We start from the raw sequence: 24,166 nt of genomic DNA on the forward strand, positions 1-24,166 counted from the left end.
AGAAGAAGAAGAAGAAGAAGAAGAAGAAGAACAGCAGACAACTCAAACTTTCTAAGTAAAAAAATTCTCTTTTTTTCTTTATTTATTTTTTCTTATTTGGGGTTGTAGTTTAGCTCTGGTTGCGTGAGTGGTGTTGTTGTATCGTTTGATGACTCTTATGACTTATTTTGTTATTGATTTATTATTGTTTTAATGTTGTTTTACTGTTGTTTTCTTTCATTTTTTATCACATTTTCTAAATATTATTGTACTGCTCTATTTTTAATAGTAATAGAGAATAATGAAATTTGTATGTAAGTTATTTTCTTCAGTTCTCATATGCTCTAATATATGTTCAGTTTTCCTCTGTTGTTCTACTGTTGTTTTTTAGTTGTTCTGTTTCTTTTCATTTTTGTTGTCTTCTCTTGTATGTTTTTTGTTGTATCCCAGCTCCTTACATTTGCTGCATTTATTATGCTGTTTCTTTTCCTATCCAGCTTCAATTTTTTTTTTTTTTTGGTCTTCTAGATTTCACAACTTTAATAGAAGGTAAGACTATTACTGTCCATGATTATTTCATTCTGGTTACCTCAAATAAATATTCAGTAATTAGTATAACTTGTGTAATTTAAAACAAATATTTGTTAAACATAGAAAACAATAGTGGAACAACCCAAAAACAACATTAAAAAACCATGACAACTCCAATATTAATGGTTTTAATATTTTTGCTTCATCTAAACGAATTTAATGGTTGTTTTCTGCCTGTTCTGGTGTTGTTGTAGTAGTTTTGTCGACGGGTGTGGAAAAAGAAGACCTCATTTTTTATTTTTGATGTTTACAGTATAAAAGAAAAAAAAAGTCTCAAGGCAGTATAAAAGTTATTTTTACCGTGTGGAAGTATTTTTGTAAAGAGTAAGTCAAAATCCAGTATTTTTGTAAGTTTCCCTTCTGTTTTGTGTTCCACTATTATTTCATAAAAATATGGTATTTTTGAAAAAATTTCCGTGTGATAGTATTTTTGTAAAAGTTAACCAAAATTCTGGTATTTTTGTAAGTTTCTCTAAAACAACTTATAACTCTATTGTATTATTTATTTATGCTGTAAAAACGTAAACTATACTACATTCCCGTATTTATGAAAAACCCCCAAAATAAAAATATAGATATAAAGCGTCCTGACCATCTGGATCAGCTTCTTAAAGGTTGGGCTTTTATGGGCCCATTATGAGAATTATCAGGATTTATAGGCAAATCTGGCCGTTGTTATCTAGGCCACACGAGCAATAGGCCCACCAAACTAAAGAGGTAACTAGGCATATATACCTCAAGAGTGATGGACCAACTTTAGCTAAAAAAAGAGGATTTATAGGATAATCTGGCAGTTATTATGTAACTCTTTAGCTAAAATAGCCTTTTGAGAATACAATAACAATAAGTTCTCAAATTTACAAGTATTGCCAAAGAACTTAACCCCTAATTCATAGGATAGTGTTTTGAGAATTATATATTTAGTTTTTATTTTTTGAGTTTACAATGAATTATACGCTTGGGTTGCCTCATGAAGTTCAGCCCACAAAAGAGAAAATATGTTTTGACTAGGTAGATCAAATACGATTGGATTAGTCGAAATCGTCTACTATAATTATGGACAATTAATAGTGAATTAATGCTTGCTTTCTGTTTTAGCAAGTTTCTCCATTTAGCTTGATAGGATATTTTGTCAAGACTTGAGAAGCAACTATTTTCTTATCTGTCTACAGAAATAAAAAGAGAAACCAGACTGATCTTCTAAGAATACGTTGTCTTACTCTTCTGGCATCACGGTACTGGACCGACTTTCGAAATAAATGAGCTCTAAATGGGTTTGACCCACTTTATCTGCTTTAAGAACCCACTAGTGGACTTATGCTGCTGAATTTGACCAAATACGCGTATAACAATATTGATACATAAATATAAGAGAAAATTAGATGGTATACCTCTTTTAAGTTGTTGTGTTTAATTTTTACCCCCTCTTTCTATATTTTTCATTTTTATCCTTTTTTTCAACAACTCTACCAATTGTGCCTCTATCATTTAAGGATACTCTGACTCTCCATTCAACTCTAATTTGTGTAGCTGTGAGAGTATAATCGGTAATAAAGTTATAAAAGTAGGCATATTTCAATTGAATTTAAAATAAAACTATTTTTAGTTATCTGATGAAAAAACAAGTATATTTTAACTTACCTCAATAAAATAAAAGTATTGATATGAAGCATACAATTGTATAGTGTCCAACATTATTTGTGTGGATGTACATATATTTAAAAGTACTTATACATTTAATAATTTGAATATTTTACTTACTAAATGAGTCGCAATTTTAAATTTATAACCATTCATAATATAGACTTCAAATGATTGGGAACCATATATTATATAGTACCTTTTAATAATTTTAATAAAGAGGTAAAGTTATGTGACCCTATTATTACCCGACTCCATACATACAAAGAATAAAAAAGATATAGTACTCTCTTATAATTTGATGTTGCCCTACAGTAAAACTCTTTAATAAATTATGTATTTGACCCTCTTAATTTTTATTTCGGTGTGTATTAAATTATTTAATATTTATAAAAAAAGTATTTTTTATATAATTAACAATAAAATAAAATAAAATATTATTATATATATTCCTTACAATAAATTAAAATAAACAAAATAATAAATAACAAATTCAAATAAGAAAAATGTATAGATAAAGAAATATTTAATTTTATTTTAAATTGTTTGTAAAAAAAATGGGTCTTTTTCATTTTTACACTTCAAAATAGTTTTTTTTTCTTTTGTATTTTTACGGAATTTTACATAGAAACTCCTATTACAACTAGCGCTGCAACCTAAATTGCAACAAAAAATCGTATAGAAACTCTTATTGAAACTAGCGCTGCAACTACTCTAGAAACCCAAACTGTAAATTTAAAAAAAAAAAACAATATATAAGGTAATTTCCCAAAAAAAATTATATATATGGAATATACATTTAAATTTTAAAATATATTTATATTATATGTATCAGATTTTTAATTATATGGAATATACATTTAATTGTATATATAATTTTTAAAATATTTTATAAATATATGTAGATTTGATTAGATCGGTTATTTTTATATGTCAATCAACATCTAATCTGCACACGTGCACACGTGCAGATTTTGAATTTTCTAATTCAATCCAACCTGCATAAATATGTGCACTTTACGAATTAAGTTAGATTGGATCGTGTAGATTAAGTTAGATTGAATCTTACGAATTACATTAGATCAGTTATTCTATGAACTGGTTTATTACGGAAAATACTTTTTTATCGTATATATATTTATGAAATTTTTACATGAAAAATCCTTTTTACTCTCTTTATTACATTATTACCCTCACACGGCTATTACTACATTTATACTTACAAACTTATTTTTATTACACATTTACCACTTACTCATCATACCATGCATACACGTGTTCTATCCCCATGCATCATCAATCAAATCATACTCTCTTCCCTCTCTTTTTTCATTTTGTTTTGATTTCATTTTCTATTCTTCATTTCTGTTCTCTAAGTTCATTTTGAAATCAAGTAACCTCCATTAACCACTCACAATTTATCACGTTTTTCCCTCTTCTTTTTGGTTCATCCACGAATTTTCAACTTCCACTTAGCCCACGATTTAGCAACTGTTTTTCCCTCTCTGTTTCATTTTTTTTCAATCTTATTTATACCATGGCAATCACTCGGTCATCTTCATCCCCTTCTCCAGTTCTCAAAAAGAAATCAAAAATGGGCAAGAAATCTTTGGCCAACAAATCCAAGGGTAAACGCCCAATCATTGATGATTTTGATTCTGATTTTGAAGCTCCCATGCCGAAGCGTGTGAAACCCACTTCTTCGAAGAAATCGAAGCTGAACTTGGAGGAGTCCTCGCTTCCAGAAATTTCTGGGAAAAAATTTCAGAAACCTGTTACACATTCTGCAGATCGGACTGAGGTTGGTTTTTAGTTTTATTTTCGTTTCCCCCTTTTCTTCCATTTCTGCTTTACCCAGATTTTTGGCGTTTCATGTTCATTTTGCTTTGTGTGATTTTAGGGTTTCATTTGTGCATTTTGTTTCATGTTTTTAAATTTTTTAGTTATTTATTGTTGCTTTTTATCTTTCCATTTGATTCTGGTATGGGTGTTGTTATTTAATTTTGTTTTGTTTTCTTTATTTTTAGTGTTTTTTTGTGCTTACAGGTTATGTGTTTTGTTTTCGTTTTTGGTGTTTTCAATCATTCTTCGTTAGTTTCTTTTCAGTTTTTAAATAGTTTGTTACTGGTATGTTTTGATGTGTTTTCGATTTTCATAAGTTTTTGTTGTTTGCTGTTATGTTTTAGATTTCAAAACGATTTTCAAATCTTTGCTCTATATTTTCCTATAGTTGTATATGTTTTTTAGTTTGTTTGTTGTTTTAATATAGTTTTGTTGTTCTTTTTATACTGCATTTTTCGATTTCTTTTAGGGTTAGTTTGTTTACTGTTTTTTTTATGTTTCCAAACGATTTAAGGTCTTTGCTGTTATTTTCTGTGTAGTTGTTTGCCATTGATAGTTTGTTTTTAGTTTGTTTGTAGTTGTATTACAGTTTTCATACTGTTTAACTCAGGATTTATAATTTATATTGGCCCTTTTTTGTTATGTTGCAGGTTTGGGACTGTAAATTTAGTCCTTCTGATTTTTACAGATCTAAGTGTGTGTGCACCAGTGTGTATTCTGTGATAAATAATATTAAAAACACTTTATCTGTTAATTTGCTTTCTTTGTTTCGTCAAACTCAGTTTGGGCATTTTCTGGATATGCCTGAGTTTGTTTTTCACCCACAAGTCGTTCATAGTTTACTACTAAGGGAAGTTTTACAGCCTAATCCTAAGGAGTTTTGGGCTAAGGTTGCTGGCCGTTGCATACGGGTTTAGTGCCGAAGAATTTTACCTTATTTCTGGTTTAGATTGTTTCGGTGATTGCAACAAGTTGTTGTTTTCACAGGAAACAAATCAATTGGTAGAAACATGTTTCCGTGGTGTAAAAACTATTGACAACAAAGCCATCGAGGATGCTTTTTTGGGTAGTCGGTGGGGTTTGGATGAGTCTATTGGTTTGAAAATGGCTGTTTTGTATTTCATTCAGTGTTTTCTTCTTAGCAATACTCCTGACAAAGAAGTGTCTAGGTTTGTTCTAGATATAGTTGATAGCGGTCGGTGGGATGAGTATTGTTGGGGTAGGGAATCATTTGAATTGACAATTGACTCATTCAAAGGTAGGATTGAGCATGGGATCATTATGAAAAATAGAAAGGCAGAGAAGGGAGGCCAATATGATGGCTGGTATAGGGCATTGGGATGTCCTTGGGTTTTTACTGTTTGGTTTTATGAATGCTGTCCTGCAATGGTGAACTCTTTTACGTAAGAGAGTTTCATCTTCTATTCCCAGGATTCTGAACTGGAGCAACACCATCGTCACCAAAAATCCAACCCTTCGAGACTTGAAGGGCAAGATTTTTGATTTACCTTTGGAGAAGGTACTTTACAGTTTCTTTACTGTTTTTTTCCTGTTTCTTTTCAGTTTAATATATGTAGTTGTTTTTTGGTTTTTCCAATTGTTTTAATTTTTTTTCATACTATGTTTAATTATGCTGTTCAGTTGAAGATAAAAAACATGCGTCCTACTGATGAAGAGAGGCAGCAGCTTCAACTTGACGGTCTATTTCTCGATGAATCTATTGATGAACGTGGTGTAGTGAAGCAATCCTTCGAGGGTGGCTCATCTTCAAAGAAGTCTGATTCAGCAGATATTGATTGGATGAAATCTAAGCTGGAGATGCTCAGTTCGAATCAATCATCATTGGCCGAGGACTTCATTTCGTTGAGGTGTTTTGTTGATTTTAATTTCAAATCTGTAATGACTGTAATTAAGGATATCCAAGAGAAGGTTAATGCCATTCATCGTCGTCCTTCTGACGAGGTATTTATTCTTACTTTATTGTTTAGGTTTTTTTATTTTTTTTTTGTATAGTTTCTTTACTGTTTTATTTAAGTTTCATTTATGTTGGCTGATACAGGGAAAGTCATCGGATGAATTAGTAACTCAAGATTCTGATGATGATCCTGATGATGATGATGATGATGATGATGCCGAGGATGATGACAAGCAATTGCCTGATCCAGAAAATATTGATTCCGACTCCGACGATGGTGGTGAGTTGGTTAAAGTTGGTGGGGATGCGATGATGCCGACAAGGTCAAGTATCGTCGTCCCTTCTGCTGATGTGAATCCTTCTGAGGATGTTGGAGGGAGTGATAAAAATGTTAAGGATGTTGAGAAGCCGAAGGGCGATGAGTCTCGATTGAAGGGGGACGATTTCTTTGATGGGTTGAGCCAGCTTGTAATAGATGATGATCAAGTTGTGTTGGCTGGCTTGGAGGCTGTTGCTAAAATCAATGTAAGTTTACTTTTAATTGTTTTCAAAAAAACTAGGTTTCTTTTTGGTTGCTCTTTAGTTTCTACTATGTTTTGCAACTGTTTTAATGCATTCTTTATTTTTTAGGTCCCCGCACCCAATCCAGATGTTGTTGGTGAAAAGTCAGATGCCATTCATACTGATGAAGAAACTGAGGATACTGTCTCTGATACACCTCTGTTGGATAAGAGGAAGCGTGCTCCGGCCTTGAAATCTCCATTTGTTGATTTCGGGTCTGCTGATGTTGGGAGCACTCCAATGGAGCTTATGTCCTCAGGTTCTCAGTCTGCTTTGGGGAAGATAGGGATTTCAAAATGGTGACTTATGTGAAGGGCCTTTATGCTCTTAATGATGCTTTTGCTGATCCCGTATCTACCGAGATTGAGGCAAAATTTGACTCTTGGATTGGTGAAGGATTGCTTAAACATCCCAGGTGACTGTTTTTTATTAAATCTGTTTTTGTATTATTTTTTTTTCCAGTTTTATTCCTGTTTTAATGCTGTTTTTTTGCTGTTGTAGGCATTATAATTGTTATGAAGACGGCGCAAAGAAATTTACCCCGGGTTTTAGGCTAGGTGTTGATTATGTTGAGGATAAAACTTGGTTTTACCATTTGGCCACATGCGACATGTTTATGAACGACTCGGTAAAGTTTCCAATTTATATTGTACTTATGGTAGTTTGTTTTTAGTTTCTTTATAAATGTTTTTTAGTTTTGATACTACATTTCAGTTTTTTACAGTTGTTAAACCTTTTCATTTGTGTTTCTGTGTTGTTTTTTTTTCTCAGCATATGAACACCATATTCTATTACCTTCGGAAAAAAGGTAAGTATTCTTCCGCTGTGACGTTGAATTTCGCAACCACTGATTGTCTTTTTGATGATTCCATCCAAGCATTGTACCACAAATTTAACAAGGCCAAGTCAATGAAGACTAAGATGTCACACATTCACGCTGCCCACCCAATTGCGCATTACATCCGAGGTATGCGCAGTCCCTGTTCCAAGCCTTGGTATGAAGCCGATCACGTGCTTTTCATCATCAATTTAAGAAGGGAAAGTCATTGGGTTTTTGGGCGTCTTGACGTGCACGAAAGGACGTTATTTACGTACAATTCTTTGAGAACCGCGAAGATGAATGCCGCAGCTAGGAATGCGATGAAGGCTTATTCCGTGTTGTTGCCTTTGTTTTTCGATTTACTTGGGTTACGGAAGAATAGAGCACAAGTTCCTGCCTCAGTTTCTGACCCTACAGCTCCATTCAGAATCGTGGAGCTTAGTGGTCTTGCGTCTCAGCAGAAGAAGTGAGTGTTTCTTTTAAGTTTCTTTTATGTTGTTTTTTAGTTTCTAATCTGTTTATTTTTTCTCTATGTTTTTTAACAGTGATTGTGGAGCATATGTTCTTGCCTTTGCTTTGAATTCTTTATACACGGAAAGGATGTCCCCGAGACTTTGACATCGAAGTTTATCGAACCCGACTTGCTGCACTTTTCTACTCGTACGGACAAAGGAAAATTGACGAAAGTATTGATAGCGAGGATGAGAAGCAATCCAAGTCTTCTAAGGCATCTAAATTGAAGAAATAGGAACTTTTATTTTGGTGGCTTTATTATGTTATTTGTTGAATCTATTTACTTGACAAGTTTTAGTGTTGTTGTTTCAATGTAGGTATTATATTTGATTTTATACTATGTAGCTGGTTTAAAACTTTTAGGATATTTGACATTCACTACTTATAATATCTTTATTGTATAGGTTTGTATTTCCCAAAGTTTTGTGTTTTTTTAATTGTTCAAGTTCATATATACGGTCGCACAACTATGGAGAAACTATTTACCAACTAAATACAAACTATGTTTTCATTTTTCCTAAATAGTGCTATGAATGTATATTTATTCTTCGTATTCCGTTAACTATTTTCCCTTATTCAAGTTATGTTTTATCAATTATTGACTGACTGCCTTTAAAACTGTAAACAATAAGTCATTCCGGTTCTTAATATTTTACAAAGGGTCGCAACTGTAACAAAACTATTTTGAAACTATTAAAAAACTGTTTCAAATTTCATAAAAATGAAATCCCATGTATTTAGAGCATCACAGATCAACCTGTTTGAATTTGCACACAAAATTAAACAATTCAAATATTTCATATGTATCTATTTTATTGCTTGATTGTTGCATGTCTTTCGATTGTGTCCGTGTTGTCCACATTTGCCGCACCTGTTATGTTTTTTTGTATCCCATTCAGATAAAAACCTTCGTTTCCTTGGTCTTCCAGATCTTATTTTTTGGTTTGGTGGCAGAACAATGATATCTTTTATGTTTTGTGGCACATCCCAAGTTGTGTGATTGTGTACCGGATATGTTGAGCCGCTGTATGTTTCAAGCCATGTTCGCGTGGTGTAATAACCCGAACAGTAGTTGTAAACATTCAAGTTCATCTCTTTTATAACAGCAAGCGCATGAGCACACGGTAACTCATCAAGTTGGAATCTGTTGCAACTGCATGTTTTCTCCTTGAGGTTGATGACCCATGATCTGGTTAGTTCAATGACTTCGAACATGGTCTCGTTTATTGGTTTTACCTGCGGATTAAGTGTGAAACTGTTAATATGTATGACAACGAAAAACAAACTATAAAGAAACTGAAATGCAACTAAAATATTTAACATGTCATTACATTTTCTGTCAATGATTCCACAAAGTTGTCGACTAATTTCTTTTCTGCTGTAGGTGTTAAAAATGTTGTTGTTTTCTGTGCTTTTTTCCTGTTTGTGTATGTCCATTGTTGAATCAATGCTCTCAATGACTCCATCAGTGTTGTGATTGGTAGCTCTCTAGCTGCCAAGTTTGCTGCATTTAGAGATTCAGCAATGTTTGAAGTCATAGTTGAATACCTGTTGTTTTTGCAGTGGTATCTTGACCATTTGTGGTATCCAACTTGTTGTAAATATGGTCTTACACGGATGTCCAAGCTGTCCAACTCGCTCATATGGTATTCAAATTTCCTCTCTGTGTATGCTGCTGCAGCGAAGAATGGTTTATCCAGCTTGCTTGCATTCTTCTTGAAGGTTGCTTTTAGGTTGCTTAACAGGTGGTATACACAATAGCAATGTGTGATTTCTGGAAATACTTGACAAGCTGCCTTACTTATGCTCTCATGTCTATCTGAGATCAAGCACTGTTCCTCTCTAATCCCATATGTTTCTCTCACTTTTGTGAAAAACCATTGCCATGAGTTGTTGTTTTCTGAATCCACAACAGAAAAAGCTAGTGGAAAAATGTGCCCATTTGCATCCTGTGTACAAGCAGAGAGCAGTGTACCTCCATATGTTGATTTAAGGAAAGTTCCGTCAACAACTATTATAGGTTTGCATTTCTTCCATCCTTTTATTGATGCATCCAGTGCGACAAACAAGTACTTGAAGCTGTTGTCATCCTCTGTTTCCATGTCCACTATTGTTCCGGGATTAGTTTTTTGCAACATGTGCAAAAAACCGCAAAGCAACTTTGTATGATTCGTTGGCTTTTCCTCGTAATTCTTCTTGCGCGTGCTCTTTGCTTCTCCATGCTTTCATGTAGTTCATTCTGACCCCATACTTGTGTTTCATTTCTCCTCTGATGTCTTGTGGCGTTTGAGTTGTTTTTATGTTGGTGAACCGTGGCTTGATGTAGTTTCCAATCAATTTCGTTGTAGCTTGTCTCTTGTCGGCAAATCTGATGTTTAGATCACAAGTGTGTATCACCTTTCTGTCGTACTTTCGAATGATGAATGACTTTGTTGGCCCGTTTCTGGATGCTGTTAGTGCCCACTTGCATTTTGGATCCAAACAACAAATCTTGTATGTTTTTGCACATGATTTTTTAACTCTGAATTGGAAGTTGTTCCTAATTGCATAGAAACCAAGCACGCTCTGCGAGTGTTTCTTTGTCTTTGTATATTTGTGCTTCTTCTATTTACGGATGATGCGGATTCGTGATTAGTAGTTCGTCATAATCTGTGATTTCGGTTCCTTTTTGTTGTTTTCCGGTTGCTCAACCATTTCCTCTCGCCACAAGTTTTGCATAGTCCATGAAGTCAAAACTTTCTTCCCCAAATTCCGGTACTCTTGCTTCAATTATATGGTGTTGATTTGTTGAGTCTTAAATTTGTTGTTGCTTTGCATTGTATTCGATTGGTTGGAAGGCGCTTCTATGTGTAATTAATGAATTGTCATTTCCAAAGAATGTTGCATCGATGGTTGTTGTTGGGTTGTTGATGACATTCACACACATTGGGTATGTTGTGAAGTCGGGGTCTTTCAGTTTGAGTTGTATGTAGAAATGCAGGCTTTGATCATCCTTTATCCTCAATGGTTGGTATCCTTCCTTCACTTGATATTTCAGTTGCAAAACAGTGTTTTCTTGGTTGCATTCCAGGGCATCTTTGAGTTTCTGTTGCAAATCTTCATAGTTACAATTGGCAGAAATGTAGTGTCCACTGGCTTCATAATTTTCATAATTCATTCGATCATCGAATTTTCCATTGTAGAAGACTAGGAATGGAATGTCTTTCCTTTCCTGTGTTTTTGCAATTGTTATTAGTCCGAGGCAACGAATTTTAAAACTGGTTTTATTATGTTATGAAATAGAGTACAAACTTACTACTATCTCTGTTCCTTTGTTCAAGCATTGTGTTTCCTGTCCAGATTCCTGATTTTGCCATTTTTTTGTTAGTTAATAAACTACAAAGAAACGAGAATAAAACTATTAAGAAACTTCATTTAAATTTTGGGAAACTAACCATTTCTCAAACTGTTCTGTACTCTATCTTTTCCACAATAAATTCTGCAAAAAACGTAATGAAACTATTATTAAATGATTATGCAACTGTAAACCAACTGAAAAACAACGATTTTATCCCCAAAATTACATAGTTATAACGCATTGTCATTTTTCATCATGTTTATTCGAATCAGATCGATTTACAACTATTATAAAACTAATTTGCTACCATTAACATATATCTTACCTTGTACATATGCTAGCTCTTGGTACTTGTCATATAACACTTCTTCATGATTTCGAAACCATTTTCAAACGATTATGCAACTGTAAGCCAACGCAAAAAAAAATGAAACGAAGTTATTAGTATCCCTTGTTTCCTTAATCATAATCAGTTCTTGTTTATTGGTTTTTACCATATGTATTGCCTGTTGCACACCATTGAATCAACCAGAATGCAACTAAAAATACTGTGTATCATTGTTGAAAAAAAAATTCAGTTCATACCTTTTTTTTGGATTTGAGGGGGAGCTCCAGATCTGTTCAATACAGATTTACATTGCTTCAATCTGAATTTTCGACGATCGTTTGAGTGATTTTGCACTATAAAAACCGAAATCAAATGTTGAAATTCAGTTTCTCCACGGTTGTCCTGCTCTTTTTTTTAAAAAAATTTCTGTTTAGATCGTTGGATTTGTTCGTTTCCTATTGAAATTCGACGGGATTTACAGTTGTTTTACGTTCGATCTGGTTTCATTCTGGTTGCGTGGCCGACTGCATCGATGGAGCTTCATTCATCCTCTCCGTTTGTGACGTGCGGCTGAAGGTAAGGGCAAGTGGTATTTTTGTAATATTTTCATTTTGGGCTGTACAAATGTTGATTGGGCCGGCCCACAGTATTGTTGTAATATTTTACCATTTTTAGAATATTCCTGTTTTTTTCCCTATATTTATTGCTTTGGTTTTCCTAATAATTAAGTAAATAACTTGCTTTAAATTTCGGTTAAGTAAATAATATTAGTTTAATTCTAAAGTTTTGGTGAAATTATTGCTAATTGAGTGATGTGGGTATGACGTCAGTGTGATGTACATTATATATATATACATAAAGAGTAATTAGGTGGAGGGCGGGGAGAGTAGTATTGTGTTGTTATGATATTGGTGTGGGAGTAGTGAGAGCAGGCCAACTATTATACAAAGACATAATAAATCTTTGTAGGGTTTTTGGGGGTGATGATGATGATGGCCACCTCTTGTTTTGTTTTGGAAAGTTATGATGGCTTTAAAGGCCTTATACACCCTCTCAAATCCAACCCAATAATCCTATTTTGTTTCTTTTCTCTCTTCCATTAAATTATGTATGTTTTCACTGCCCCCCCTCCTCTCCTCCTGCGTGTCCTGTAAAAATCATTACAATGGAGAATTCATGCTAAGGAATACATATACTTTTCTATAATATATTATAATCCTACCTTGAATTTATATATATATACATATGTATATATATTATATGATCCACCTCGTACTTTAGAGTGGTGATTACTCAGCAGGCATGCTCTATAATATCGCAATCCACTATACATATATACATATATATTATCACCTATATTAATTTTTAAACTAATTTTCAAAATGACCCATCACTTTGTTGTATTCTTTATGTTTTTCTCCTATTTTTTTTTTAAGATTTTATAGCATTTATTAATTAATTAATCAGTTTCCTAATTGATATGTATGTTATTCTATATGCATGTATACCATCCGAGTTCTATATATTATAATTAATAGTATCTTATGCATGCAGAATTGGCTTTCTATAGATTGGGTCTTCACCACGTGAAAAAATTAATGTACGTAATACGTTAATTGGATAATTCTTCACGCATATAGATGATTAAAAATATATTTACATATTTTAATTTATATATATAATTGCAATTAGGGGTGGACAACATTCAATTAAATCCAATTGCATGATCCAATCCAACCTAATTATAAAAAATTAGATATCAAATTACAATTAGCTTTGAATTAAATATGCTAAAAATTGAATTCTAATTAAATTTGATCAGTTATTAAATGTCAATCTCAAAATCTGATTAAAAAGCAATCCAATCCAATTACATTTATATATATTAAAAAATTATTTATACTTATTTATATAATAAAAAATATAGTATATATAAATTATATTTTTATTGGATTTTATTTTTGTGTTAAATTTGTAACAGTTTGTTGTTTTGTGTATTTATTTTATGATATTTTGTTCTATTTTATTACTTGGAAATGTTGTTGTTTTAATTATTTGGAACTTTTAGTTGTATTATAGTGTAATGATAGTATGTTTAAGGAGTATTAAACTTAAATAAAAGGTGATGTTTAATTTTTACGTATTTTTTTTTTCATATTTTTAATTATGTTAATATTAAAATTTAGGTGTGTAATTAGATATATCAAATTAAAAAGAGGAATTTTTATAAATATGGGAATGGAGGGTATGTGTTACTTTTTTATGGCATAAATAAATAACACTATAGGATTATGGGTTTTTTAATTTTTTGAGATTTATATGGTTTTTTATGCCATATTTTTCTAAAAAAAAAAAAATAGAAATCCCATATTTGTAAAACAACAATAAGTTTTGCCGGAAAAATCGCCGGCACCGGAAAAGTTACCGGAAAAATCACGGTCACCGGAAAAGTCGCCGGAAAGTCAATGGAAAAGTCAACGTCGCTGGAAAAGTCACCAAAGTAAATGTCTCAATTATAACTAAAAATATAACTGGGTATATAAATAAAAATTAATAACTCAAACCGGTTATAATTGAAATATAACCGATTATGTAACATTATAAATAAATATAAATAACATAAAATAAATCAAACCAGTTATAATTAAAATATAACCGGTTCCAAAACAAAATTATAATGAATAAAAATAAACAACACGAAATAACTCAAACCGGTTATAACTAAAATAAAACTGGTTCTATAACATAATGAATACAAACAAGTAGCACGCAATAACTCAAACCGATTACAATTAAAAACAAAGAAGAAATCAGTTCCTAAAACACTAAAATATAAATTAAAAATAAAACTAGTTCCACAATAAAATAGTTCATAATACATAATACCTCATAAAACCGGTTATAATTTTTTTAAAAAAAAATGTGGGGATCAAATGTCTCGGATATAATAAAAATAGAACCGGTTCTATAACATAATGAATAAAAATAAATAACACACAATAACTCAAACCGGTTATAATTAAAATATAACCGGTTCTGTAACACAATGAATAAAAACAAAAAACACAAAATAACTCAAACCAGTTATAATTAAAATAGAACCAGTTCTATAATAGTAACAAGTTATCTGCTATTTGTGTTCCCTGTTGTATTATATTATTAGCTACCTTACTGTCCTGACTGTTATGGTCATTTTCTCTTTGTCAGTAGTTAGTTATAAGTTAAGGTTAAGTCGGTTGTTTGTTAGTCTGATGTGTATATATACCTTTCTGTTTCCCTTTGTAATTCATTCAATTCACTTTTCAAGATTAATAAAGTTTTCTTTCTCATCCGCATTATGGTATCAGAGCGGGAAAGAAATACTTTCCCTGTCCGATCCTAATCCCCTTCTCCGGTGACGGTATCGCGTCTATCCTTCTTCTCCGATACTCAATCTGCTGCGTACTCTCTCTGTTCTCTGTCATGTCGAGCGAAAACCAGGCTGAAACTCAGATGGAAGGTGAAGATCAAACACCAAGAACTGCTCGAAGTCCTTCAACATCCATCGGACATGGTAATCAGGATCTGCAATTCATCAGCTCAAAGAATCCTCTTGGAGATCCAACTAACCCGTATTACATACACCACGGCGACAATCCAGGTAACATTCTTGTCTCTCAACTCCTTACTGGGCAAGACAATTATGCTTCTTGGAGTAGAGCTATGCAGCTCTCCATCTCTGTCAAAAATAAATTGGGATTTCTTGATGGATCCATACCAAAACCATCTCCCTCCGATTATGTTCTGCATAATGCTTGGGGTCAGAAACAACAATATCGTTATTTCCTGGATATTGAATTCAGTTTCCAAAGAAATCTCCTCCAGCATCTTGTACGATGAATCTGCTGCTAATATCTGGGAAGATCTTAAAGTTCGATTTCATCAGAGGAATGGACCTCGCATCTATAATCTGAGAAAGAACTTAATGAATCTTAAGCAAGACACTCTCAACATTGGAATGTATTTTACCAAGTTGAAAACGATTTGGGAGGAATTAGGTAATTACAGACCGTGTTGCACTTGCAATGGATGCACCTGTGGGGGAGTTAAGAAAATCTAGGAATATTACCATATGGAATACATTATGTCGTTTCTGATGGGTCTTTCTGAAAAATTCTCTCAAGTTCGTGGAAGTATACTTCTAATGGACCCTCTTCCAGAGATCAATCGAGTTTTTCATCTCGTTACTCAAGAAGAAAATCAGAAGGGAAATCTTTCTGCTGAAACAGATACTGCTACCAGCCATGCTTTTGCTTTTCAAGGTGAAAAATTCAAATCTGATCAACAAGGGCAAAAATCTCGAGCACCCAAGAAAGGAAGACCTTTTTGCACCCATTGCAACATCCATGTGTTGGGTTTTATGCCCTAAATAAAACTCATTTCAATATAATCAGATTTACTTATTAATATAGATCAGAAATAACATTTAATGTTGCATGGTTCACATGATTTATTTCATGATTATATGTACATAATGTATAAATTCATCTGAAACCCTTTTCACATACTTGATCCTGTTTATTGTGCCGTCAACACATTGGAAAGTAAACATGACTATGTGAATAAAGTTTCCTAGATTTATCAGACACAGGGTTTTACTGATATGATAATCTACAACAAGAGTTTACTTGTATTTGGAGAAATACTATGTTCTTTCCAGAACATTGGTTAAAGTAAAGCTCAGGTTGGATGCATGGAGTATGCATCGGAAGGGACCGATATTGAACTTTGACTTAGATTTATTAAACTTACCGTAATATCTATTCAAGTCAATATCGCCTAGTTGATCCTAGATCAAATGTTCTTAATCCTGTTATGATTAGGCTCAATCTTGAAAGGCTATTCGTGTTCTTTGATTTGTTAGTTAAGCCTACTTTTAGGTCAGGGTGATACGTACATTTTGGGAACACGGTAGTGCAATTGAGTGGGAGCGCTAACATAAACATGGAATCTATAGCTTCTATCTGGCGAATAGTAAGCAAAGGATGATCTCCTTCGAGCTTGACCAAACGAACATAAATGGTGGAGTACTCATTTCACATAAGTTGAAATATCATTTATACGGGGTCAAGTGTTTTAAGGAATAAATACATTGTAGGGTGTAACGGTAATTTAATCCCTTTACAGTGTAGATCATTCATATAGAGGATCATTTATCACATTAGGATTATAACAATGGATAACTAATGATGTGTCTATATGGTGGAACATATAGAGCATTCTATATACTGAGAGTGCAATTCTAAGTTCTATGCGTGGATTCAACGAAGAATTAATAAGTTAGTGAATTTTAGTGCTAAATTCTTGATCTACTTATTGGAAGCTCGGTTATATAGACCCATGGTCCCCCCACTAGTTGAGATAATATTGCTTGTAAGACTCATGTAATTGGTTTTGATTAATCAATTATAATTCTCAAATTAGACTATGTCTATTTGTGAAATTTTCACTAAGTAAGGGCGAAATTGTAAAGAAAGAGTTTATAGGGGCATATTTGTTAATTATGATACTTTGTATGGTTCAATTAATAAATATGATAAATGACAATATTATTTAATAATTATTTATAGTTATTAAATAGTTAGAATTGGCATTTAAATGGTTGAATTAGGAAATTGGCATTTTTCAGAAAATCAGATACAAAAGGTGTTAAAATTGCAAAATTGCAAAGCCCAAGGCCCAATCCACTAATGCTTGGCCGGCCACCTATTGTAGGCTTTTAAGTTGATTTTTTCATTATTTTAATGCCATATAATTCAAACCTAACCCTAGTGGAATGCTATAAATAGATAGTGAAGGCTTCAGAAAAATAAGACTTTTCTTCTGACACTTTCTGATTCAGAAAACTGAGCCTTCTCTCTCCCTATCTTTAGCTGCCACTTCTTCTCTTCCCTCTTGATAATTTCAAAATCCTTAGTGTATGAGTAGTGCCCACACACATCAAGTGATACCTCAATCATAGTGAGGAAGATCGTGAAGAAAGATCATCAGCAAAGGAGTTTCAGCATCAAAGATTCAGAGAAAGAGATCCAGGTTCAGATATTGATAATGCTCTACTACAGAAAGGAATCAAGGGCTAGATATCTGAACGGAAGGAGTCATATTATTCCGCTGCACCCAATGTAAGGTTTCCTAAACTTTATATGTGTTTATTTATCGTTTTAGAAAGTTCTTATTTAGGATGTTAATAAACATACTTGTGAGTAGATCTAAGATCCTGGTAAAATAAATTCCAACAACTGGCCTCAGAGCCATGGTAATTGATTTACTTGCAAGAAATTTGGACTTTAAAACGATTGTTTGTATGTTCTTTGGATGGTATCATGTTGTATTGAGTGTTATTTGATGATTGATTGATGTTTGTGAAATTTTCGTGAAAAATAATTGCGATTTTATCTCTGGAATTATTTTTATTGGATAGTATGGAAAAAATTAAGCAAGTTAGCCTTTTACAGAACTTAATTTGGATTTTATTTGAATTAGTTATGATTTTTTGAAGATTTGAAAAAATCGGGGCTGTGCTGATATTTTCCTGCGATCGCAAATATGTCCGTACAGTTTCGAATTTTTTTTGTTTTTCTTCGATTTTTCATGCTTTTTCATGGAATTAACTTCCAATTTTTTGTATAGTTTTGTATTTATACTATTACTATTCCTAATTCAATTCTAATTATCATTTTGAATTAATTTAATATTTTTTAAATTTAATTCAAGATATTAGTGTAATTTGAATTTGAATAGCATTAGTATCTATCTTCTTGCTTAAAAATCTATCTTATTTTTAAATTTGATTATATCTTATTTTTTTTAAATTTAAAGTCAGATTTTATAAGATATTTATAAAATCTTTTAAGATATTTTTAAGATATCTTATCTTTTAAGATATTTTTAATTATATCTTATCTTTTAAGATTTTTTTAAAATTAAATCTTTTTAGATATTTTGACCTTATTTAAATTTAAAATAAGATATTTATAATCATGTAATTTTAAATAGATGTAAGATATTTTGCTAACTTTTAAATTTTGTTATTTTATTTATTTAAATTAAATTTAAAATCTGAAAAGATATTTCATTTATCTTTTCTAATTTTTATTTAATTTTTATTTTTAAAATAACATTTAATTTTTAAAAGTAATTAGCAAATTTTGAAATGATATTTAGGCTGGTTGAAACCTAATTTTTCAAAAAGTAGGTTTAATTTTAACTTTTTTTTTAAATTTTATTTTATTTTTCGAATATTAAAATATTTTTTAATTATTTTTCGAAATTATTTATTTAAAATTAAATAAATCCTACTTCCAACTATCCAGCTAACCTTGTTGCAGGAGTATGTGGTTTTAGCTTGTATGTAAGTTTTTTAAAACCTATTATTACTTGATTGCAAATAGTCATGGTTACCTTTTGCCAGATCTAATGATCTGATGGCTCCCTTGGTCAAGATAATAATTTGTAACAGGTATATTTACAATCTTCTTTCATCTGTGTATGACCTAGCAACATGATAGGACCCATCCAAAGTGTGCCTGTGTGAGCCTATGTGTTTAATTTGATTATAGATGCATATAGGTTGCTGTTGCTAAATAAAATGTCATAGTTTTTGATAGATTTTATTTAGGCCCATTTAGTTTTTGGGCTTAGTCAATTAATAACAGTTGTTCTTATTAAGGTTAAATTCCTCCCTTTTGGGCCTTGTGTGAGAGTTGGGAGCCATAGAAGTGGGTACGACATACTGAACCCAGCACCCCCTCACACAAACCACCCCAATTGTGAAGGCCCATTTGCCTGATTTGAATAACTGTACTAGGTTAATTAAACTAGTTTAACCTAATTAAAATTGATTAGCAACATAATTAATTTCATTTATTTTGAAATTAATTTAGAAAATCATAGTTTAAAGAATTTTATATTCTAAGCTAAACTATATGTATTTTCTTGTATTTAATTAAATATAGAATTATAACCATCTAGATTCTTTCTGGAACTTAATTTAAATTTTTCATTAAATATTCCTATTTAAGTTGATATTTAGTTATCTTCAACTAACCAACTTAAATCTGAATATCTTTTGAATTCAAAATTTCAAAATTAAGTTGAGGAATTTTAGGCATTGGTTATTAAGATTCTTTAGATATTTTTTAAGTTAATATCTTTTCGAATATTAACTTAAAATGGAATATTTTCAAATTAAGTGGTTACAACTTAATTTTTGATATTTAATTAAATTTAAATTTGAAAAATATTTAAGTTCTAGATTTTTTCTAATACAACTTAAATTAGATATTTTTTCAAAATTTTGTGGAAAAGATACTTAGTCAAATAAGATATTTTCTAGATAGTTATTTCTAAACTACTTATTATTTCTAATATTAAATAGGAAAATATTATAAATTGTGAAATTAATTATTTAATTAATTTTGGTACAATTTATTTTAAGTATATTTTTCCTAGTATTAAACTAGAAATTAATAATTAAGCCTTCTCTACACTTAATTATTTATTTCTTGAATTTTATACATTTAATTAATTTGAAAAATTAAATATCTAAGTTGATTTTTATCATCATACTTAAATATTTCTTTTTCATGACATTTAATTAAATAGAAAATTATTTTTAGTTGAAATTTATTTTTTCAACTAAATTTAAATAATTTTCAAAATATATTTTTTCTTTATTTTATTAATCAATTTTCGAAATTGCATTTCTTAAATGCTAGAATTTCGAATTTTATCTTGAAAAATAGATTAAGTTGTAAATTAATTATTTATTTTAATTAATTCTTGGATCAACTTAAATCAATGATTTTTTCATTTATTGATTAATTTAAAATAAATTGAATTAAAGTATATTATTAGAAATTGAATTAATTAGTCAAAGGAAAATCTAGATAGATGATATTTTTGCTTGAAGTATTTTTCTAGTGTATTTAATTAAATAGAAAATTAATATTTAAGTTGATTTTCATCATCATACTTAAATATTTGAAATTTTTCTTATATATTTAATTAAATAGGAAAATTATATTTTTTATTGTAAATTAATTTTATTAATTAATTTTGGGCCAACATTAAATTAGAATAATTTTTTCAGGATTTATTTTTTATTTTAATATGCATTTTTTGAAAATTGTATTCTTATATATACTTTAATTTTTCGAAATGCAATATATATTTATAGAAAATTAAATTTGAGTTGTAAATTAATTTAAATTAATTTTGTAACAACTTAAATTGAATATTTTTCTAAATATTTATTGGAAATTATTACTAAGATGGAAATAATTCATGTTATTTTCATATCCATCTAAGTAAAATTTATAAATATTAAATTAAAATTTATATTTAGAATTTTTATTCTAAATTGGAAATTTTAAATAAATATATATTTAAAATAAATAAATTAAATAAAGAGAATCAAAGAAAATACAACTCACTTTAAATAATGAGCTTGATTATTATTAAGATATTCGATCTCCATTGTTGGTCTTACAAAAGTTAAATATTTTCAATATAACCTCGAGACGCTAGACTTCGTCCCCCTATGGATGGTTATTCGTTGAACGCATTTAACACCGTAAGATTTCATTTGATAAGTGTTTTGTAAGTTTTCGTCTCTATTAGACTCTCCCCTACGGTGACTACTTAGAGATAAACTTATGAAACATGAAACAATGGTAGAGGCTCATGAAATGAGAATAACCTTGACTCTCGCCTACCGGGACAACGTTGGATTCTTATATTGATCGAATAAAAGGTTGCTAGAATGGTTTCTATTTTAGATGAGCTGACAACTCTATTCAATAAATGATGCTTTGACTCTCGCCTCTTAGGGACCTTTGTATCAGTTTGTTGAAAACCTTGGAAATTATTTAGGATTGTATGTTTTAGTATTTTCAATAGTCATTCCTACTTGCTATATGTTTATAATTTCTGAATTGTGTATGAATTTATATTGAACCATGTTATTTTCTGTTATTAAGTTGTAGTTTAATTTCGAATCTTCATTGTTGGTCTAACATGTTTGTTTTTCTAATGAGATAAATCCCTAATGGATTTTCACCATTAGACATACATAATAGTGTAAGATCTCGAAAGATAAGTATTGTATATGCGACATCTAACTGTTCATCAATTGATGACACCTTAGACTAGTATTTTTACAATATGAAACAAGAAGATTACATAAATAAGATTACTTTGTCTTTCGCTAATCGAAGCATCGTTGGATTCTTATTTATAAACGAAATTATCCTAATTCCTCTTAGCTTATTCATTTCGAATTAGCTTCAAAACATATCATTGGATGAATGGTCTATAAATCATTTCATGTCATTATATTTTTTCTTAAGAAATTAAATGACGCATATGATTATAATCCCGAAATTCTATTCCCAATTGATATAAATCCTCAATCTTAGAAATCTCCTACTTGTATGGGCAAATCTGACTTAGAGTTTGTATTAGTAGTGGTGGTCCAAGAAAGAATTACTCATTATATTTGGTTGAATTTAAGTCTTTGACTTTAATTTTAGAATCCAAACAGAAATTTTCTTATATTTCTAATTCCAGATACAATACAGTTACACTTTCTCAAGTGTTTAATATCCATCTTTTATTAATGGATTCAAACTGTATGGAATATGAGTTAGGTATTCTGTGACCAGGATCCACTTGCACTATTCTAAGAACTCTTTGATGTAACTAAACCTATGTCATCAAAAGACACTACCACATTTTTTTTAATCTATGGCATTTGTATCTTGTTCATAGTGAATTTGACATGATCAATCTCTGCAAAGAGTTAATATGCCTATATCCACTGAAAGTAGTTCATCTCATTCGCAGATGGATGTACATTCAGGGGTGGATATGAGTTTTTCGTTGTATTCTTAAAACGATAACTCTAGATTATACCTTTTAGCAAGAAATTTGAAATGTTTAAATATTTCATTAATTTATAGCAATGGTTAAAACCATTAAGGTAAGTGGTTAAAGATCTTGCGAACTGATAGGGGTGGAGAAATAGTTAGTAGATATGCAGTTCAAAGATCATTAAATTGATTTTTGAATTATATCCAAACTTACCTCCCCAGAAATTTCGAGTTGCATGTTGATGATTAGTTACTAGTCGTTGCCTAATTCCTTCTATGGTAATACAATTTCAGAATGATGTAATGGTTGTATACTTAATGTAAATCATTACTAGATTCATGGATGACCTAATCAAAATCTTAAGAAAAGCTAGAACTGTTAACCATGGTTTCTTAGCTATTCTAAGTGATTAGGGGTGGACCATCCCATTGTCAATAGATAAGAAAGTGTTTGTTCAAACAAATACTACTTTCTAAGATAATGACTAAGTCTGAAAACAAGTAGCAAATAAAGGAGATATTTAATTCTTGATTCCAAAAGTGTTCTATCATCTTATATAACATATGATGATCCCACTGCCTCTGTTGTCTTGTCACAACTGAAGAGATCAATACCATTTAGTTTTCTTAGACATAATTCACGGTGCCTTGTCGTAGTGGGAGAGTTTCTAGGAACTCACCTTCTTATGACTTGGGAGACACTAGTGATTTAAATCCATTGTGAGTTTAAACAAGTAATGGATTGTCAAGATAAGAAACTAAGAAGAAAGCCAATAGAACTATGGTTTAATCCATTCACATGGAATAACCTAAAGTTTTCTATTACAAGGACATAAAAGGAAATTTTAGTTAATAAGTCTATTCTATAGACTTAACAAAACTTCATGTTCCTAGTATTATAGGTTTGAGTTTATCTAAACCTATGGCTTGTGGTATACCTGGTAATTACTTACTCTAATGCAAGCAACTTACTTTAGTAAGATGCTGAAGCATTTTCTTTCTAATGGCAATCTATAGAAGCTTCACAACTTCTTAGGTATAGATTTTATTTATCTAAGGAAAAGTCTTAACTATTCCGAAAAGATAAAGCCATGAAAGAATTTCTTATATCAACAAGTGAGAGGTCTTAGATATGCTTTTGTATGCCTTAGACCGGACACTGTGTTGAGTGGGAGTAATGAGTAGGTATCAGATTAATCCAGGAGAAGAACATTGGAAGACAATCAAGTAAATTTTAAGATAAAGAAGAGGAACTATATGTTAGTCTATAAGGGTGTGTTTAAAACTCTTAGACTACACCATATCAGATTTCAAAATTTGCCTTTGTGCTAGTAAATCTTTCTGATAAGATGGTGATTACTCTGGGGGTGGAATAGTGATTTTGGAGAAGTGTAAAAACCTATCTGAAGTCTCTAGGTCTACCAGAGAGGGACTGAATGTTAAGGTTGCAGGAAAGGTACTTATTCAGTCTAAGGAAAGTTCTATACATTTTTTGGCATCATTCCAAATTGCCTTAAACTACTAGTGTTAATTTCCTGATTAACCAAAAGTAGTTGCCAAAGATATAGAATCCAGTATCCCAAGAGAGTAAACATATAGAGAGGAATTTCATATTATCAATGATTTTGTGATTAAGGAAGAGTAATAGTGGAGAAAAGGTTGTGGTTAATTCAACCTTTCAGATCCTATTACGAGGAGTTTACTACTACTACACTTGATTTGTATATCG

At 31.0% G+C, this 24,166-nt stretch overlaps 5 protein-coding genes across 5 annotated transcripts; 3 read left to right on the top strand and 2 right to left on the bottom strand.

Annotated features, from left to right (window-relative positions):
- The first annotated feature begins 3,377 nt into the window (after positions 1 to 3,377).
- Positions 3,378 to 5,447, top strand: LOC133030876 (uncharacterized). The gene is made up of 2 exons (XM_061103841.1): positions 3,378 to 4,012; positions 4,704 to 5,447. The coding sequence occupies exons 1-2, from the start codon at positions 3,749 to 3,751 to the stop codon at positions 4,968 to 4,970; spliced, it is 531 nt and encodes a 176-aa protein (XP_060959824.1). The 5' UTR covers positions 3,378 to 3,748; the 3' UTR covers positions 4,971 to 5,447.
- Positions 5,448 to 5,462: 15 nt separating this feature from the next.
- LOC133031224 (nonsense-mediated mRNA decay protein 2-like) lies at positions 5,463 to 6,815 on the top strand. Its single transcript, XM_061104675.1, has 5 exons — positions 5,463 to 5,572; positions 5,695 to 6,015; positions 6,113 to 6,493; positions 6,599 to 6,733; positions 6,789 to 6,815. The coding sequence occupies exons 2-5, from the start codon at positions 5,710 to 5,712 to the stop codon at positions 6,813 to 6,815; spliced, it is 849 nt and encodes a 282-aa protein (XP_060960658.1). The 5' UTR covers positions 5,463 to 5,572; positions 5,695 to 5,709.
- Positions 6,311 to 7,919, top strand: LOC133030778 (uncharacterized). The gene is made up of 4 exons (XM_061103655.1): positions 6,311 to 6,493; positions 6,599 to 6,944; positions 7,031 to 7,157; positions 7,301 to 7,919. The coding sequence occupies exons 2-4, from the start codon at positions 6,826 to 6,828 to the stop codon at positions 7,817 to 7,819; spliced, it is 765 nt and encodes a 254-aa protein (XP_060959638.1). The 5' UTR covers positions 6,311 to 6,493; positions 6,599 to 6,825; the 3' UTR covers positions 7,820 to 7,919.
- A 645-nt stretch (positions 7,920 to 8,564) lies between these two features.
- LOC133030868 (protein FAR1-RELATED SEQUENCE 4-like) lies at positions 8,565 to 10,430 on the bottom strand. The gene is made up of 2 exons (XM_061103815.1): positions 9,194 to 10,430; positions 8,565 to 9,098 (listed from the first exon to the last, which is right to left on the bottom strand). The coding sequence occupies exons 1-2, from the start codon at positions 9,998 to 10,000 to the stop codon at positions 8,670 to 8,672; spliced, it is 1,236 nt and encodes a 411-aa protein (XP_060959798.1). The 5' UTR covers positions 10,001 to 10,430; the 3' UTR covers positions 8,565 to 8,669.
- A 226-nt stretch (positions 10,431 to 10,656) lies between these two features.
- On the bottom strand, positions 10,657 to 11,340 carry LOC133031225 (uncharacterized). Its single transcript, XM_061104676.1, has 3 exons — positions 11,297 to 11,340; positions 11,158 to 11,205; positions 10,657 to 11,073 (listed from the first exon to the last, which is right to left on the bottom strand). Exons 1-3 carry the CDS (start codon positions 11,297 to 11,299, stop codon positions 10,657 to 10,659), a joined length of 468 nt encoding a protein of 155 aa, XP_060960659.1. The 5' UTR covers positions 11,300 to 11,340.
- Between the last annotated feature and the right edge of the window lie 12,826 nt (positions 11,341 to 24,166).

Source organism: Cannabis sativa, chromosome 9 (genome assembly GCF_029168945.1).
Source record: "Cannabis sativa cultivar Pink pepper isolate KNU-18-1 chromosome 9, ASM2916894v1, whole genome shotgun sequence".
Classification (NCBI taxonomy): Eukaryota; Viridiplantae; Streptophyta; class Magnoliopsida; order Rosales; family Cannabaceae; genus Cannabis; species Cannabis sativa.

What these genes read in the sequence shown, in the direction of transcription:
- LOC133030876 (XM_061103841.1), top strand. Translation starts at nt 3,749, where the DNA reads ATGGCAATCACTCGGTCATCTTCATCCCCTTCTCCAGTTCTCAAAAAG. An exon ending in ATTCTGCAGATCGGACTGAG is followed by an intron (nt 4,013 to 4,703) that starts GTTGGTTTTTAG and finishes GTTATGTTGCAG; the next exon opens with GTTTGGGACTGTAAATTTAG.
- LOC133031224 (XM_061104675.1), top strand. Translation starts at nt 5,710, where the DNA reads ATGCGTCCTACTGATGAAGAGAGGCAGCAGCTTCAACTTGACGGTCTA. An exon ending in ATCGTCGTCCTTCTGACGAG is followed by an intron (nt 6,016 to 6,112) that starts GTATTTATTCTT and finishes TGGCTGATACAG; the next exon opens with GGAAAGTCATCGGATGAATT. An exon ending in AGGCTGTTGCTAAAATCAAT is followed by an intron (nt 6,494 to 6,598) that starts GTAAGTTTACTT and finishes TTTATTTTTTAG; the next exon opens with GTCCCCGCACCCAATCCAGA.
- LOC133030778 (XM_061103655.1), top strand. Translation starts at nt 6,826, where the DNA reads ATGGTGACTTATGTGAAGGGCCTTTATGCTCTTAATGATGCTTTTGCT. An exon ending in GGATTGCTTAAACATCCCAG is followed by an intron (nt 6,945 to 7,030) that starts GTGACTGTTTTT and finishes TTGCTGTTGTAG; the next exon opens with GCATTATAATTGTTATGAAG. An exon ending in ACATGTTTATGAACGACTCG is followed by an intron (nt 7,158 to 7,300) that starts GTAAAGTTTCCA and finishes TTTTTTTCTCAG; the next exon opens with CATATGAACACCATATTCTA.
- LOC133030868 (XM_061103815.1), bottom strand. Translation starts at nt 10,000, where the DNA reads ATGTTGCAAAAAACTAATCCCGGAACAATAGTGGACATGGAAACAGAG. An exon ending in TGGAATCATTGACAGAAAAT is followed by an intron (nt 9,099 to 9,193) that starts GTAATGACATGT and finishes CTTAATCCGCAG; the next exon opens with GTAAAACCAATAAACGAGAC.
- LOC133031225 (XM_061104676.1), bottom strand. An exon ending in ACAAAGGAACAGAGATAGTA is followed by an intron (nt 11,074 to 11,157) that starts GTAAGTTTGTAC and finishes GCAAAAACACAG; the next exon opens with GAAAGGAAAGACATTCCATT.